General features: G+C 44.1%; 2 protein-coding genes across 2 annotated transcripts; both read left to right on the forward strand.

Moving 5' to 3' along the window:
* Window positions 1–1607: 1607 nt before the first annotated feature.
* On the forward strand, window positions 1608–6164 carry TRIM13 (tripartite motif containing 13). Its single transcript, XM_064176119.1, has 2 exons — window positions 1608–1781; window positions 4908–6164. Exons 1-2 carry the CDS (start codon window positions 1779–1781, stop codon window positions 6153–6155), a joined length of 1251 nt encoding a protein of 416 aa, XP_064032189.1. The 5' UTR covers window positions 1608–1778; the 3' UTR covers window positions 6156–6164.
* Window positions 6165–7489: 1325 nt separating this feature from the next.
* On the forward strand, window positions 7490–11921 carry KCNRG (potassium channel regulator). Its single transcript, XM_064176230.1, has 2 exons — window positions 7490–8082; window positions 9918–11921. The coding sequence occupies exons 1-2, from the start codon at window positions 7505–7507 to the stop codon at window positions 10168–10170; spliced, it is 831 nt and encodes a 276-aa protein (XP_064032300.1). The 5' UTR covers window positions 7490–7504; the 3' UTR covers window positions 10171–11921.
* Window positions 11922–17194: the final 5273 nt, after the last annotated feature.

A 17194-nucleotide genomic window follows, 5' to 3' on the forward strand; every position in this document is an offset into this window, starting at 1 on the left:
GCATGGTGACTCCACCACTTCCCTGGGCAGCCTGTTTCAATGCTTGACAACACTTGCAGTGAATAAATTTTTCCTGATATGCAATCTTAACATCGCCTGAGGTAATTTCTGTAGATAGACATTATAGAATGATGAACTTACATAAGTGCAAAATGGTTGTAACTGTACCAGTCAGGCAGAATGTCCAGATTATACTTGATGAAGCTCAGGACAGCCATGGTGCACTGACGTACAGTGCTGCCTGGGTACTCTTTCTGTGCACCAAGTGCAAAAATCCCAGCCTGTGTTTGCCCAGACGTTTAAGCTTGCAGCTCTGACAGGAGAAAGCCCAGCAAAGAGGGATTGCACACACTTTCAGGTGGTCCTAGTGAAGAGGAGATATCCCAGGTAGGAGATGTTCCTGCTCATTTATAAGGAGACAGAGTAGGATTAACCCCGAAGAATTAATGGAGAATAAAATTTATTCTAAGACTATATCAGGGGGAATCTCTATGAGAAATCTATGAACTTAAGAATGAGCGAGGAATTGACATTTCCATGTTGGTAGAAACATTGTTAGAAATACTGTTTAGGTCTAGCCTGTGACTTTACCTGTGTGGGGAGTCCTGAACGTGAACCACCTCCCCTGTGCCCCTGAGTGGTGTGGCTGCTGTGAACGAGTGAGGACAAAGGCAGAGTGTGTGTGTTCTGGAACAGCTTTTGATGTTGCGTTTCACAAAGCCTTAACTTGAAAGTGAGTTCAGTTTGGCTTTGATGTGAGACCTGGTACACGGACTGAGAAGTGACAGGACGAGTGCAGAAAGGATACAAATCACAAAGCATCTCTACAGTCTCGTTTCCAGCCGTGGTTTCACAGTCCTGTCTAGAAGGCCCTGCCAGGTGGACATGGGATCCCTCCTGACCCATGTCCCTGGGGCCAGGTGGTGTTGTAGGAAACCTGCAAGGTTTGGCAGGCCACGTTACTCTCCAACAGATTCACCAGTAGGAAATGCAAGTGCCTAAAGCAAATAGCAATGCCACTCCATCCCCTTACAAAGCACATATCTGGCTAAAACTGTGTGTTGTTGTTCTTTGGGTTGTTCGTTTCTCTTGTTTTCAAATACGTGGTTTCGGGAGGCAGAAGATGCCTAGCTGCATCGCTGCCCCGCAGCGCTCGTCCCTAGGATGCACAACGTGTGCCTGTCAGCCGCAGTCTTAAGCCCCATTTGGCAGGGTTAATAAACAACGTGCTTGGGCTGTAGACCTCGGCCACCAGCCCCGAGACAAGTGGCACCCACGCCTGCCTGGCTGCGAAGGCTCCCATTCCTCTCTCCTGGCACCCTCGAGGTCTTTCTTAGCCGCTCACAGGCAAGGGGAGGAGGAAAAACCGCAGCATCTCCTGCTTCGGGCCCGGCTCGACGAGCGCCGGCCAAGGTGGGTGGGCGCACCCCATGCCCAGGACGGCAAGCGGCAGCTCCCCGCCGATGGCTGCTGCGGGCCGGGCGCAGGGCTATGTCCCGCCCGCCCCTCCCGGGGCCGAGCAGCGGCGGGGCGCGGCACGAGGAGGGGCGTGCGGCGAGGCTGCCGGCGGATGGCGGCCGTGGGCACCGGGCGCTGCTGGGGGCCGAGCCGCCGCGGCGCGCCGAGGTGCGGGGGGTGGAGCAGCGGCCGGCAGCCTCGGGGCAGGAGAAGCGCAGGAGGGGGGTGGGTAGGGCCGGCCTGCGCTGCGTGGTGCGGGGCGGCAGAGGCAGCCTGCTCCCTCCGGTTTCCTCCGGCCCTTCCACTAGCCCTGGCCCGGCATGGTGAGTAGCGGGGGGCCGGGGGCAGCGGGGGCCGGGGCGGGCAGGGCACCGGCAGCAGGAAGGGCAGGCCCGGTTGGGCGAGCGAAGGACACGGCATTGTGAGGCGACGGGAGGCTCCCGGCCACGCTGCAGCCGCGGCCTTTGCCGTTGGTTTCCCTCATGGTCCTCCTCCTCCCTCATAGCCTCGCTGCTGCAGGGCTGCAGACCCCCGAGCAGCCGTGCCCGGCGGAGCTCCCGTGGCTCCCGGGGAGGCCGCGGCCGGCGGCTCGGGAGCACGGCCGGACCCGGCAGGAATGCCATCGCATAGGCGAGTGTCAGGGCTCCCTGCTGGCGGCAGGGTTGGTTGTAACCAGAAGCAGAAAGGAAACTGATGCCCTGGGCAGAAGGACATGGAGAGGCGAGCACCCAGGCGCACTTTGGCGCTGCCCCCGTGCCCGGTGCTCCGCAGGCTGTCAAGCTGTGCCCATGGAATTATGCTTCCGGAGCTCCAGGTGCACTGGATCGGAATTGCTTGTTTTTCCTTTGGGAACGCCTGGGGATCTGCCTGGTACTCCTGGAAAAAACTTCAGACATGTAATAACGGGTTTAAAACATGGCTACTTTCCTCAGCCCTTTCGGCTGCCCGCAGCTGGCAGTCAGCCGTGCCATGCTAAAATGTCTGCACTGACCCTTCTGAAAGGTGTGAGCGAAGTTGAGATCCTTGCCGCTGGCAGGAAGAGCTCCTGTTTCCTTCTGCCTCTGCTGCTCGGCAACTTTTTGGTTTTGACTGATTCAACACTAGTCTGAGGGAAGGCTGGCGAAATTGCTTGTAGGAGGTCCTGACAAGGACCGAGGTCCTCCCGAGGAGGAAAGATGAGACCGCTCCTGACTAGCTCAATTGCTTGTGAAAACGCCGCTTTGCTCAGTCAAGTTTTGTGTAGAATGTGCCACTGCAGAGAATTGGTAATTCGGGAGCTGTGGGGTTTGTTTTGTTTGAAGCTTGGTGAAACTTTGGATTTGCTTTCAGCCTGCTGCTGGCTAACAAACCCCACTGCTGTACTGAGATAGCATGCGAAGTGAATTTCTCTCCGGAGTTGGAGGGAAGAGCCGCAGTGGCTGTGTTGATGGTTTGATTTGTTTTGTCGTTTTTCTTCCTAACGATGAAACTCTGCAAGCTCCTTTTTCTCGTGCATGCCATTTGCTGGGTTCGTATCCGGAAGGTTTGTGCAGCTCAGGTGAGAGGAAATCACTGTGCCTTTCAGTCTTTGTGCTATGGTGGGTAATTCCAGAACCACTCAAACCTGGATCCGAAGATAAACAGAGAAGTTGCCAATGGCAGGGTGGAACTGTTGCTGTAGTGTCTAACACAAATACCGAGTTGCTAACACAGAGACAGACACCTTACTCTCTGGAGTTACTGTTCTGAAGAAGACAAATTCAGTTGCCCTAAGCAGTGATACACATTTCCAGCAATGGTTTTGGTTTGGTGCTACTGGTGTAACAGAGGAAGGGAACAGTGCTCATAAACGGGGTTTGGGTTTTTTAATCCAAGAGTTTTGATGGTGCTGTATAATGGTTTTGAAATTCAGTTATATTTATGAATGGAATCTATGGTCTTACAGGAAACCTCAGGTAGTAAACGGAGTCACTGGACCTGTTCTCTGTGGCTTTGTCCCTAAGTGTAACCGTGGCGGCTTCTGCCTGGTGGCCTAAGTGCTGAGGCTGAGAAGAAAAGCTTACAACTCTTCATACTCTCCTTATTCAAAGAAGCACAGAGAATACTCCTCCTCCTAACTGGAAAAGCATGGGAGGTTTGCTTACGCTTCTCAAGAGTGAATTTTGCACTGAAGTCTCACTGGGACTGGATCAGTCCTCTTTTGACAGAGAACTGACCCTGCTTTTCTTCCGTGTAGTGATCTTTGCTTTCCTCATATCAGCAGGTGTAGATTTTATTGCTCTTCTGGTGCTGTGCAGCATGGATCTTTCCTTGCACCTCTCCTCTTGGCTCCTGTGTTTTCCACTTCTATGTTACTCTGAGGGGACAGAAAACTACTACTAGTACAGCAGTACTTCCCTGACACACCTTTTTGTTGTGATGTATCCTCATTTATAAAAGGAATTTTATTGCATGTATAATATGGAAGAAATTTATACAAGAGAAGCATCTTTCTAATTACAGCGCAGAACTAAAGGAGACTTTGGCTGGTACAAACTGTCATCCATTTTGATCTTTATTAGCTATTTGTTTTCTTAGAGCTTGCTGTAGGTTATAAAGTGTCTGCATTTGAAAACTTGGCTTTGCTTAGAGATACACTGGGAGGGTAGTGTCCTGGATCCCTTGGCTGAGACTTTCCATTGGAAAGGATTACACCATAAATCCTCTTCCTGTAGGTCCTGTCCACAGAAAGGAATTGCCGAGGCATGAATGTGTGAGGATGGAATTGGAAATAGGTTGCAGATGAATAAAAATGGTTTAACAGTTTTGTTTCTTGAAGTATTATCGAGGATTACAGGCAGTTTTGTGCTGAGTAGCTCAGCAATAACACATGCACTTAGTTATTTAAAAGTGTTGCAGGAATGAGAGGAAAAAGAACGTTGTAAATGAGTAGTGACTTCTCTTTGGCTTTGCAGATAAAACGGACAGCCATGTCTCCTTTTCTGTAGCTGAAGAAATTGTGAAGCTGAGCTTTTTCAGTCACCTTTAGTATTGCCTTCTTAGAGTAGTGGTGCACGAGGTTTGAAACTGAAAGGTGTGGATGAGTTGAGCCAGTAGAGAATAATCAAATCTTAGCAGAGCCTATCAGCTGAGTATCTTCTGTGTAAATCCACTTTCTGGTATCACATCACTAAGGAAAGATTTAGGTCTTGAACTGTTGCTATGAGTATGTGAGTCCTTGCTGGGTTGGCAAGCCTTCTTTTCCGTCCTTTCTATTTGAGAGTCCAAAATGGTTCTGCCTGGACACTTAGGTGTTCTTGTGCTTGCGATCTGGTGGCCAGATACCCACAGCTAGCTGGACTGGCACTGGGAAGAAAGTGGCTCTTCTTCTCACTTAGCTGTATCTCAGGTGGAGATTGTTTTCTGCATGGTTTTTCCAGAGGAGAAATACCTTTTGTAAGCTCTGTTACCATCTTTCTTCTCTTTCCTAGGATACAATGGAGCTGCTAGAGGAAGATCTCACCTGTCCCATTTGCTGCAGCCTGTTTGACGATCCTCGTGTCCTGCCCTGTTCACATAATTTCTGCAGAAAGTGCCTGGAAGGCATCCTTGAGGGAAATGTGCGGAATGTGCCCTGGAGGCCATGCCCTTTCAAATGTCCCACGTGTAGGAAGGAAACTCCTGTTACTGGAGTCAACAGCTTGCAAGTCAACTATTCCCTGAAAGGTATCGTGGAGAAGTATAACAAAATCAAAGTGACTCCTAAAATGCCGGTGTGCAAAGTGCACAGCGGGCAACCCCTTAACATTTTTTGCCAGACAGACATGCAGCTGATCTGTGGGGTTTGTGCCACCCGTGGTGACCACACAAAGCACAGTTTCTGTTCTATTGAAGAAGCTTATTCCCAGGAGAAGAGGGCTTTTGAAACCTTGTTTCAGGGCTTTGAAACTTGGCGTTGTGGAGATGCCCTCTCACGGCTGGATACCTTAGAAAGCAGTAAGAGGAAAGCTCTGCAGATGCTGACCAAAGACTCTGACAAAGTGAAGGAATTCTTTGAGAAGCTGCAGCACACGCTGGAGCAGAAACGAAATGAGATTCTCTCTGACTTTGAGACCATGAAGCTTGCGGTAATGCAGGCCTACGACCCGAAAATCAATAAACTGAACACAATTCTGCAAGAGCAACGAATGGCTTTTAACATTGCAGAGGCCTTCAAAGATGTGTCTGAACCCATTGTATTTCTGCAGCAGATGCAGGAATTCAGGGAAAAAATTAAAGTGCTCAAAGAAACCCCTTTACCTTGTTCCACTGTGGATGTCAGCCCTACAATGAAGAGTTTTGATACCAGCCAGTGGAATGGAATAAAACTAGTTGATGTGGACAAACTTTCCTTGCCTCAGGAAAATGACACTTTTAAATTCAAGATTCCCTCCATCTTTTCACGCAGACTTATAGTGAACTCTCTTCTTTGCTTGCTCCTTCTTGCTATCACCAGAATGTCCTTTGTGGAGCCAGTGATTGACAATCTGGAGTCCTGGAAATCTGATTTTTTTACAGCTAGCTTGTCCTATTGGGCTGATACAGTGGAGATAGCAGACCATGCAGTCTTTTACTGGGAACAGGTGACAGATGGAGCTTCGCTTCTAAGAGAAAAGTGTAAAAACTATACACTGGTTGTACTGGATAACGTTGCACAGTTTGTGTGCAAGTATATTAATGTCATTGTAATTGTAGAGTAAGAGGAAAAACTGTCAATGCCTCAAAGGTAATAGTTATTTGTTTTTTTAAACTGGGAGGTGGTTTGGAAAGGGTAAGAACAACAGCTGTGGTTGAGCAGAGTGCTGTAATGAGAAGGCTTCTTGAAGACTGCCCTTCCGTTGCTAAATACGCAGGGTACATTGTTCACGTTCTGAAATTGCTTTCTCTCTGAGGATGTTGTTTCTCACAGGAATAGATAGATGAATTTAATTTTGTATAACCAAATGTAATTATCCTGTGCATTCAGATTACTGTAGACCCTGGTTACTGTTTACATGTTCTGTACAAAAATATCTCTTCAGGGCAAGTGTAAATTCTAGGGGTAAAGGGAAATGAAATGAGGTCGGTAAGAGAAGAACGAGTGAGAAGGTAGCATGTACTTTGGACTTAGGGCATACTTTGCAGTTTACTTTTCCAGCATCAGGTTCTGACAAGACAGCTCAGTTACCTCCATTTCTGCATTTCCTGGAGCCATGCTTCCTGAAAAAGTGGCCTTAATGTAAAGGGTGCAGTGGAAAGCGTGCCTGGGGCACCACAGGAAGGCGGCTTGTGCACCAGCTCTGCACAGGCAGAGTGCAGGCAGAGCACTTCCTCTCATGTCCCTCTCTGTCTCTCCAGATCCTAATTCCAAAAGCCAGGAAAAATGAAGGGAACAGAGCATGTAATGGGACAGGAGTGTGGAGGTTGTTGGTGTTTGGAAGTGCTTTAGCAGTGGAGCATCTAAAGGCTCTTCTGTTACTGTATTTTTGTGTGTCTTGTTTCAGGAGTTAATCACATTTTCTGAATGTATGGACTTGGCTTTGGTATAACAGTGACACGAAGTGAAGCGTAGGCTTGAGCTCTATGAAGTGCCCTTCTTCAGGAGCATACGATAGTGAAAGGTACTGCTTGAAGCACATCTAACTTCTTTTTGCCTATGAGCAACGTAAGTTCTGTGCATAATATATAGAACTAAAATATTTAGTTAGCATTTCTGGGAGACAAACATAATGGGTGCCATACTTTGGGAATATTCCTGGGCCTCTCTCAAGGTTTAGTGAGGTGAGACAGTCAATTCACTGTCTTCCACTAGTCCTTGTGAGTTGTTATCTAAAAAAGAAAATATTAAATTCCAAGAATCAGAGTTTCCAAGCAACCAAGCCCTGCAAACAAAACTATTGTACATGATATTTATGTCTTTGTTGCCTGGGAGTCTTGTTGTGGCTCCACACCTCACTCCAAACACTTGCTGAAAACACCAAATGGTTCTTGCAGCTGCAGATGCATTGCAGTTTAGAAAAGATCAAGTCACAAACACGAGAGTTATAAATCTTGAGTGGCTGATACAGCGATGAGCAAGTGGGAGATGGTCGTTCTGAGTGTGGGAGGTGTGAGATTTGTAACCCTGGCATCTACATTGCTGCGGTTCCCCGAATCCAGGCTAGCACAGATGTTGAACAACGATGACCAGGAATTTAAACTGGTGAACGGAGAGTTTTTTGTGGACAGAGATGGAACTTTGTTTAGTTACATCCTGGACTTCTTGAGGACTCTCCAGATTTCCTTACCTACTGACTTTTCAGACTATCAGAGGCTGCAGAGAGAAGCAGAATTCTACAGGCTCTACCCTCTGGCCAATCTCCTGAAGCAGGAGCACTTACTGAAGCCAAGGCTGGAGATCTTGGAAGTGCGTTTTTCTCTCCAAGACATGCAGGCCTTCTTCCGGATCTTTGGTTCCTGCAGTACCACTGTTGAGACACTGGCTGAGCAAATCACTGTGTTTTCAGGACAGCAGTCAGGTCAGAACTGGAGCAGCCCTTTTCTTTCTCAGAAACCACTTGTTCCACTGCCTCTGGAAAGACCTTCTCATCATGACGTGGTTTTTCAGTGTGGTACTGACTACTCTGCTGGTGACCAGTTTGTGGCCAGGTACTCTCCTTGCTGTGACTTCTTACTATGGAAACACCTTTGTGACTTCTCATTCATGAAGTACACAACATTGTGTGATAGCAAAGCTCATTTTAAAGAAACTATTGGGCAGCTGTCCAAGACAAATACTTTCTGCTAGTTTAAGGTTACCTTTTTCTAGTTCTGAAATACCCATTTTAATTTCTGTTGCACCAATTTGCCTGTTCTTCAACTTTATAAAATATTGTTCATGTTTGGTTTCGAGTTATTTTGGGTCTTTCTCTTCCCTTTTCCTCTCACAAGCTCTCCATGGCTTTAGAATTTCACAGCATGTGACCTGCTAGATGACTGAAAAACACAGAGTAAAATGAAGCAAAGGAAACAGAATAAATAAGAAGTGAAGTAATGGGGAAGACTAAAATCTCCACTACCTCATGGTCCAAGAGACCTTGGGATGGAAAAGAAAAAGAAGAGAATGACTAAACAGGATTAAAAACACCAGTGGAAATAAGATAGCAATTCAGGGACTGAAAAAAATCTGTGGAGTCTTTTGTTGAGGAGAGGGAGAAGGAGTAGATTATAAACTGTATGCTACAGTGGATTTGCTTTGAATTCAGAGCCAGAGTACTCCATATCGGTGATTTTTGTGCAGTATTGGGTTCTGATAACAGCTTTGTGTTTTTAAAAGAAGCTTGTGCTGGATGTCTCTATTATATGGAGACACATTCTTACTGTACAAGAAAGTGTAACTTGATTTGTCCTCTGTGGCTGTTAGAACATCTAGAATGTTAGGGAAATGTCATGGATTAACCCTTTTGGAAATACTGCAATCTGAATATGTGAATCAACACAGCAATATTTTGACGATTAAAAAAAAAAGGTTTATCTTTCTTTTAGCTTTCTTTAGCTAATTAAGTAGAAGAATTACTTTGCATTTGCAAAGCAAGATATAAGACAGGCCTTAACTTTATAATGTATCACTAATTTCAATAGTCTTGAACAGTCTAATTGGCTGATTAGGTCATGGCAACTGGAATAGTGGGGAAAATATTTCTGATGCTTGCCTTTGTTTCTTTAGACCTGTTAAAAAAATTCCTCTGCAGATCAGTAGAAAATCTCTTGAGTAATGAAACAAGTGTTGATGTTGCCTGCTAAGCTTCTATCAACTTACTTGTGCCAACATGGACTCTTTTGCCTTTTTTTTGGTGATATCCATGAATGTTTGGTGTACTTTCCTGTGGATTGGGAAACAGCTTCACCTCTGTCAGGTTATGTATTTTGCAACAGTATTTTTACCTGACTCCTGTTCCTCAAAATGTCTGGCTAGATTCTTGACCTGTACTTTATATCAAGTAAAATCATTTGACTTGAGGCAATGTGAAAATGATTTTTGTACTTGTTACCACGAGACTTGCTGTACAAGGTGATTTTACAATAAACATCACTTTGCAGGGAGAGATCCTGTGTAATGAAAAATGCTGCTGTTGGGGTGTGACTCCACTGTCCTTTTCATCACTTACTCCTACCTGCACAATTGTCTCAAACATGCCATTCACATCTCCTGAGTGGAGGTTATCACAGCTGTTTCTTGAGAAAGTAGATTTTGATGTGGGGATGAAAGAGAAGTGCTTCTTCCCCAAGTGCAAGTGGATTGACTGAGAACTGCACTTCCATTAACGAGGTAAAGAGTTAAACTGCCCTCAAGAGAGGGAAAAAATACCTAGAACCTTAGTTGCTCTCAAGCTGTATAACTGTGCTGACTTGCACCATCTGAGGATCTGGTTTGTTTTAAAAACTGAATTCCATCCTTCAAGCTGTACTGAAGGTGTGTTGTAACTCCTTTTTCCTTATTTTAGGTATGTTTCCATAAAGCCTGATACTAGAAAGCTGATTAATGGTACTAATGTGCTGGGTCTGCTGCTTGACACTTTACTCAAAGATGGATTTCGCCTCATAAGCACCAGGACAGTGTCCAGTGAAGAAAAAGTTGAATGCTACAGTTTTGAAAGGATGCAGAAGCCAGCAGGCATCACCATCGTGGTGAACCAAACCCTAGGGAGCTCTGGGGCAGCACAGGTGAAGAGAAGCCAAGTGCAGAAAGGGAAATAAAGGTTTTCCTTTCACCTTTTGAAAATGAAAGAGAGATGTGCCAATACTAATGGCTTTCCTATGTTGGCTTGTCTGAAACTGCAACTCTTGAGGCAAGTGACAATTTTTAACTAATTTTTTGGGTAATATTTGGAAATAAAAGAAGCTTCCATGCTTTCTGTCACTCCACCCTTCTTCAAATAACTGCAGGCTCAATACTGCGTTTGTGAACCAGATTCCAGCATTTTCAAGGGTTTCCATTTTTCTCTGTGGCTAAAACTGGTATTAGGACTCAGAAAAAAGATCAACTATTTCTTCTAGAAAGTATTTTTTTATAGTCTATGTTAATCTGCAAGTGGGTTTTAGATACATGGTAATGCATGAAGAAGTAACAGCCTGACACAACTGTCATCCCAGGTTTGGAGAAGTGGCTGGAGGAGGAATGCCAGCCTCAGTGGCTGAGTATTGCTTCAGTTTTCAAGATACACGAAGCAGCATAACCAACATTCCAACTTGTGTTACTGTGTGGCTTCAGACACGAGAAAGGGGCCTTGCAAAGCCACTATTGGTGTCCATGAAATGTGTTACTGTCTCCTGCAGAATACTCCCGTGCCCCCTACTCCCACTCTGAAGGTATTAAGCTGCTCTTCAGCCTTAGAATTATGAAGGACCTTGTGAACAAAGAGTCAGCTGATTATTTAAAACTTTGAAAAGAATGAAAGTGCAATAATCAGTCCTTCAGAGGGAAGGGTTAGTGTGATGTTAAAGGCAATAGTAGGAAGGATTCCTTAGTGCTTGTTAAATGCTAAACATACTTAGGAGGAAGGCTTGGCAGAAGTGACTTTAAAAGCCTTGGGAATGTTAGCCATGTACAGTGCTTTGTAAAGATGCCCAGATTAGCTCAGGTACCAGGAGAGGTGAGTTAATGAGGCCTTGCAAATTAAGGCTCTTTTGTCCTCCCTCCAAAGCAGGGAAAGAAGATAGCAAAGATTCATTATTTGAACCCAACTTTTGTTGTTGATAGAATGTTGTCTTTCTAAAGTTGCAAACAGCCGAGTTGAGCTTGTTTGGGCTACTTAGATCTGGCTGCTCAGCTTTGCAATATGAATTTATTCCTGTATTTGCAGCACTGAAAAATGTGAATGGTAGGAATCGCTCACCTGCTCTTGGCTTGTGTTGACTTCCTTTCACAGAATCTCAGGATACATCAGGTTGGGAGGAAGCCTCAAAGGTCATCTTGCCCAACCCTCCTGCAGTGAGCAGGGACATCTTCAACCATAGATGACCATAAACCTGCAGTGACTAGTGCCCATTGCTCCAAACAGTCAGGTTTATATTTGAACTAATTCCATTGCTGATGGACATTTGCTTATCTATTGCTTGTTTTTTTTAAAAATGCTGTCTGTGGTTCAGTGGGTTTTGAACTACTTCACATTTACAGAAGACTTTCATAGAGATTGATTACATTTTTGTGCTTTTAACTTTTTTATCTGCTTATTCACACATTAGGAAGCTGTCTTATGTTGTTACATCTTTGGGGGATGCTGTTTGCTAACCACCTGAATCGTTCAGTAATTGCTGACACTAGGAGGGAGAGTCTAATGTGAAATACCTTCCTCTGCTTTGGGTATTGATTTCAATATGGCAGTTTGTGATGTTTTTTGATCTGTTAGGAAGCTCAGTCACTGCACTCTTACAGGTCCTGCAGCCAGAGCTCATATGACTGTATAATTGATTAAGAATGGACATATAAATAAAACTGTTACAATTGATACTGTACTTGGACTAAAAAAGACTAACCTCTTAGTGCTGGCTGTAGTACTGGAAAGTTTCCCCTTTATTAAACCTCAAACCATTTTTCACTTCTCTGCATAATTGAATCTCATAGAAATAGGGGAAGACTCCCCCCTAAGATGCAGGATAGCCATAGGGCAAAAGAATGATGCTGGAATATTTGCATACTGCCTTGTTTCTACAGGCTCGTGGACAGATGTAGTAACTTCTGCTCTGACTTTGGAGAAGCTTTTCTGCACATGGAGCTCTCCCCACTTTTTACCTATTTTGGTTCCTTTCCAGCTTTAAAGTGCTCAAAAATAATTTCTCTAATCTGAGCTGAGCAAAACTGTTGAGTCTAAAGTATATCCAGCACACACTCTGGGTGATGTTTCATTTTGATCCACAGTTGAATTAATTTCCAGAAAGCTGCTGAAGAGGATAAGAAGTCCTGTTTGAGATCACAGCAAAGTGTTCATAACTTTGAATAATTAACGAAAAAAACCAAACCAAAAAAGTTCTCATATTGCTGGAAAGTGTTGTTGAATATTCTCTGAGAAAGAATCTGGGAGCTATCCAAGATGGGGAGGGAGGCTTCTTGCCTCTTACTCTTTCCCTCTGATTTGTGCTGAAGCATTGCCAGGCTTTAACTTTACAAGGTTTATTTTTATTGATTTCCAACAATAAACAGTGGGAGTATCTACAATAAAAGATTTACTGTGCCTCACGAGGAAATACAGCTCCCTACCAAACAGTATATTGATCTAGTCCCAGATGCTACTGAAAGATCATATAAAAGCCCAAATGAAGTCCAGTGATGGAGAACTTCCTCTTTCTAGTGACAGATGCATATGAATGTTATGCCTTCAGAAAACAATAAAAGGGAAGGGAGTGACTCTGCTTCTTTGACCGTATCTTCAACAGCCCAGTTAAATCTGTCAACTCAATGTAATCCATATAAATAAAGAATTTGGGAACCAAGGGAACTGCTAGGGTGTCTGCAGATTCCCATTCTTTGAAGCAGCCTCTCCTGCTGCAGTCAGGCCATAATTAGTCACAGAAGGCCTTGTTGTGACTAGAAAATGGATGGACCAATAATGATTTGAATAGTCTGGAACTGGCTGGAGATCTGCCTGGAGCCCTGAGTATTCTCAAATGGGTGGGTGGGATGTAAATCACCAGTCATCATATAAAATACAAGTAAATATGACTTCTATTAGGGGAAAAGAAAAGGGGGGGGCTGTCAGTTTTCTAGATCATCATGTAGCTTTTGCTGAAATAACCCCCTGAAGTGTAATCTGATGTGTAAGTTTTTCCAAGAATCCTTCATCCAGTTCTACTCTGTTCCCATTCTAATGCAACAGCTCAATAATTGGTGGCTTCTTTCTCCTCAGAAGGATGAGCAATGTAGCCCTGAAGGTTGGAAACAGTAATGTGTACAAGTTTGCCATAGAGAATGGCAGGGCTTTGCTTTCTAAGCAAGTTTCTGCTGCACCAGTCAGCTGAGTGCTTGCTGAAACTATGAAGAATTAAACGTTGCAACATTGTTCCATCCTGTGATGCCCCACTGGAAAAAAATAGACACTAGATGGGAAACATTAAGTCTCAGATCTACTACTATTTTGGAGTGAGGAGCTCAGTTGGCATCGGTAGCTTTTGTTGAGGGCTTTCATAAAGCACTGGTCTATGGGTGTTGTTTTGGTTCCCCAGTGATAACTAAACTGAGTAATAAAATGATTGCTGACATACCCCTTCCTTCGCAGCGCCGCGGTCAGCAACAAGCAGAAGGCAGGCTGAGCCTCCTGCCCTTTAATCTTCCTGGCTTTCTAGTACGTCTTCAGCTTGCTCCTGTGCCTGGTTGCTGGTGGAATGGAGTAAAAAGGCTGTGTGATGAGGACAGGCCGAGGTCCATAGGTGGCAAACTCACTTCTTTCCCATTGCACAGAGGGAGTTCAGGAAGAAAATTTGGCTGGAAAAAGCGAGACCAAAGAAACACAACTGAACTTCTATTGCTGAGCAGGCATATGGCATGGACTACCTCTTTGCTCAGTTTGGGTTAGCTGTCCCAGCTTTATCCCATCCCAAGATGTTGACCATGCCCCAGCTCATTAGTGGTGGAGCAAATTTGTTGAGACAGCTGTGATGCTGTGCGAGCACTGCTCAGCAGTAGGCAAAATGCTACATGTGTTCTCAACACCTTTCTAGCTATTGCTACAAGACATAGTACTGGGAAAGCTATTACAGGGAAAAGGAACTCTCTCAGGCAGATCTAACACAACTGCTCCACCTGTTTGCAGCTGAAGGATCCAAAGGTTGTTCCATCTTGTCAAAATTAGCTTTAGTGTAATTTTCCTAATAAATTCTGCTCTAGCGTTGTGGCTGCTGAGGGATCTAAGAATTGCAGACTGTGTACCATGGAATATCCAAGGCAACTCCAGCTCCACACCATGAGCCAGCTTGGTATTCCCAGGTTTGAGCTATGCTTAACTTCAAAAGAACTTACATAGGAGAAAATCATGATCTGTTTTGCAAATGTTCTGTTCCTTGTCACAGTCTAATCAAGGTCTAGCCATGTTAAGAGACTTGTTGACAGTCTAGGGCCAGAAGTGGGAACAGCAGAAGAGTTCTGGTCTTTCTCAATATTTCTGCTCAGATAAACTAGAACCAGAAGCCAGGTGCCTGTATCACTTGAGACATCTTGAGGCAAGATGTTTTGCTTGCTCAGCCTTTTTAGGAGATTCAGGTGATGCTCATCAAGGCAAGTACAGCATATCTTATCTGGACAGTTTTTAATGACACAGTAAGTGTCTGAACGCTAGGGAGGCTGTGCTCATTCATGAGGTATGCAGGGATATGAAATTCCTCAAAGGCTAAAGCATCTTCTCAAAAAAAAACCCCAACAAAACACCAACAGAAACAATACCATTTATAAAACAATCTCCAATCTTAATACTATTAACTTTTAAATAGCTGCTAAGTATATATTAGTGAGTAACAAAAGACTTGCTGGTAAATCGTTGGCTAAGGAAAAGCTCTATTTGGAGAAAGAGAAGATGGCAGGACTAGCACTGCTCCTGGACAGATGCAGTTATTTCTGCCATGAGAGCCTTCTGCTATACAGTACAAGATGCACAGGTGCCAATGTCTGCAGACAGTGCCTGTGTACTCATGTACAAACATGCACAAAGCAGTCAGGTTAGATTCCACGAGTTGTGGGGCTTTTGCGTTTGGGTTTTCGTTTGTTTCTTTAAAACCTATGAGAATGAAAGAAACTGGCAAATGTAAGGAAGCTCCATAGAAATAACTTGGTTTGAATGTAGAGAGCAACAGGGAAATTCCTATCCCAAGAACATACCTTACAGGGAATCAGAGTAGTTTCAGCAGGCCTAGATGTCTCAGTGGAAGAGCTTCCTGAGCAGCCTGAGAAACTCAAATACTATCACCAGGACCAGCTGCAGTTTTGTTTTACAAGAACTCTTAAATAAATGTGAAAAAACAGAAATACAGTTAAGAACTTGACCATTACCATTAAAAATACCCACTGCTCTGGAGAATTGCTCACAGCTAAAGAGAAAAAGGAAAGAAAAATACTTTCAAAGAGTAAGGTAGTGCCTTTCTTAGGCTACTTGATGCCTGAATAAGCACAAATAGTGGGATCACCGCTCTACAAGTAACCTGTATGTACTATGCTACTACAATGGCTTGAACAAAATATAATTAGCTGTTCCAAGAGCCATGAAGAAATCATAAAGCTTAATTTTAGTTTAGAAACACAGTAAGCAATCAGCTCTTAGAGGAAGAAATACATGGTAATTTTTCTGATCAGGGTAAGTTACTTGAATCTTCTTCCATCCTGAACAGGCTCTTATCACTGTCACTGATTTTGTGAGGGAAATTGTAAACCCTGCTGTCAAAAAAACACAAATCAAAAAGCCTCTTCAAACATAGAAAAAAGAAAACTGTTTGTGGGTAGACTGAAGGAAGAGACTAATCTACCTGCTGGTTGCTGAATAGCCACGAAGTTTTCAATGCTCCTGATTGGTCCCTGCTTTCCCTCTTCAGCAGCCTTAGAGAAAGTAGGAACATAAAGCAGTTTAAAACCACCTTTACTGATGCTTTCTTTAGCACTAAAACACAGATCTTTGTCATAATAAGAGGACTGTGATGCAATTCACAAATATTGTTATCTCAGTGTCCATCAACTGGAAACAAAGTATTATTTTGGTGAGCTTTAACAGGTGCTTATATTTATTGTATACCCATTTTACTGTTACTTGAGGAAACACCATAGGAAAAGAACATGAAACTTGCAAGGAACTGCACAGTTTGTCCAATAAAAGCAAACTCCACTACCCTTTGAAATCCTACCTGCAGCTTGCTTGCATCTGCTAAGGGTAATATTTACCACTGCCAACCTTTTAACAAAACCATTTTGTGGCTTCCATTTTTTTTGCACATATTCTTAATTGAACAAGAAAGACAGAGAACATCTGTGGGCAACTTCCACCAAGAATGTTTTTTTTTAGGAGGAGGAGATATGACCCTGAGTCCCTCTGGGCTTCTGAAACGCAGGTTTTCTGGTTAATGGAGGAGTCCTCTTGCCTCAAGACTGCATCATCCAGTTTCTTGAACTCTTTTGATGGATTTTAGTGAGTCATGATGATTTTTAAAGCAGCTCTTTGGTCTGCTCCTGTCTTTCCCATTCTCCTCCTCCAATCACAGCATGTATCCTTACCCTCTGCTGGTTTTGCCAGCTCTTCTATGAGATCTGATTACAACAATTTTTTTTTATGTTTACAGAAGGGCAGGGAAAAAAAGAAGTTCTTTTAGCACTTTGGCTTTCTCAGCATCATGCTAATCTTATGCTCCATCTTGTGGAAGATTCATTCTCACAGCAGTTTCTCTACTACTGTTACAGCTATGGATTTTTAGCCACAAATCCAATTCTTCAAATGAAGATGAGCTTCTATAACCTAGGCCACACCAAACACAGAAAGAGATCACTTCTGCATTTTCACCTCGGAGCAGATCATCTTGTGCCTCTGAGACAATGTTCCTCTTGGAAACTTCCCAGGGATCACTTATTTCCCTCACAAACAGTGGCTTTTAAGCATGGGGCAACACAGGAAATTTCACCTCAAGGTGATGAAAAGCTTCTTTATGGTGAGGGTGACAGAGCACTAGAACAGGCTGCCCAGACAGGTTGTGGAGGTCTCCTTTTCTAGAAACTTTCAAGACTGGACATGGTTCTTGTGTGATCTGTCCTAGGCGA

Source organism: Pogoniulus pusillus, chromosome 3 (assembly GCF_015220805.1).
Source record: "Pogoniulus pusillus isolate bPogPus1 chromosome 3, bPogPus1.pri, whole genome shotgun sequence".
NCBI classification, from domain to species: Eukaryota; Metazoa; Chordata; class Aves; order Piciformes; family Lybiidae; genus Pogoniulus; species Pogoniulus pusillus.

Excerpts from the sequence above, each read along its gene's own strand:
- KCNRG (XM_064176230.1), top strand. The coding sequence starts at position 7,505 with ATGAGCAAGTGGGAGATGGTCGTTCTGAGTGTGGGAGGTGTGAGATTT. Across the intron at positions 8,083-9,917 it reads GGTGACCAGTTTGTGGCCAG|GTATGTTTCCATAAAGCCTG; the intron begins GTACTCTCCTTG and ends TCCTTATTTTAG.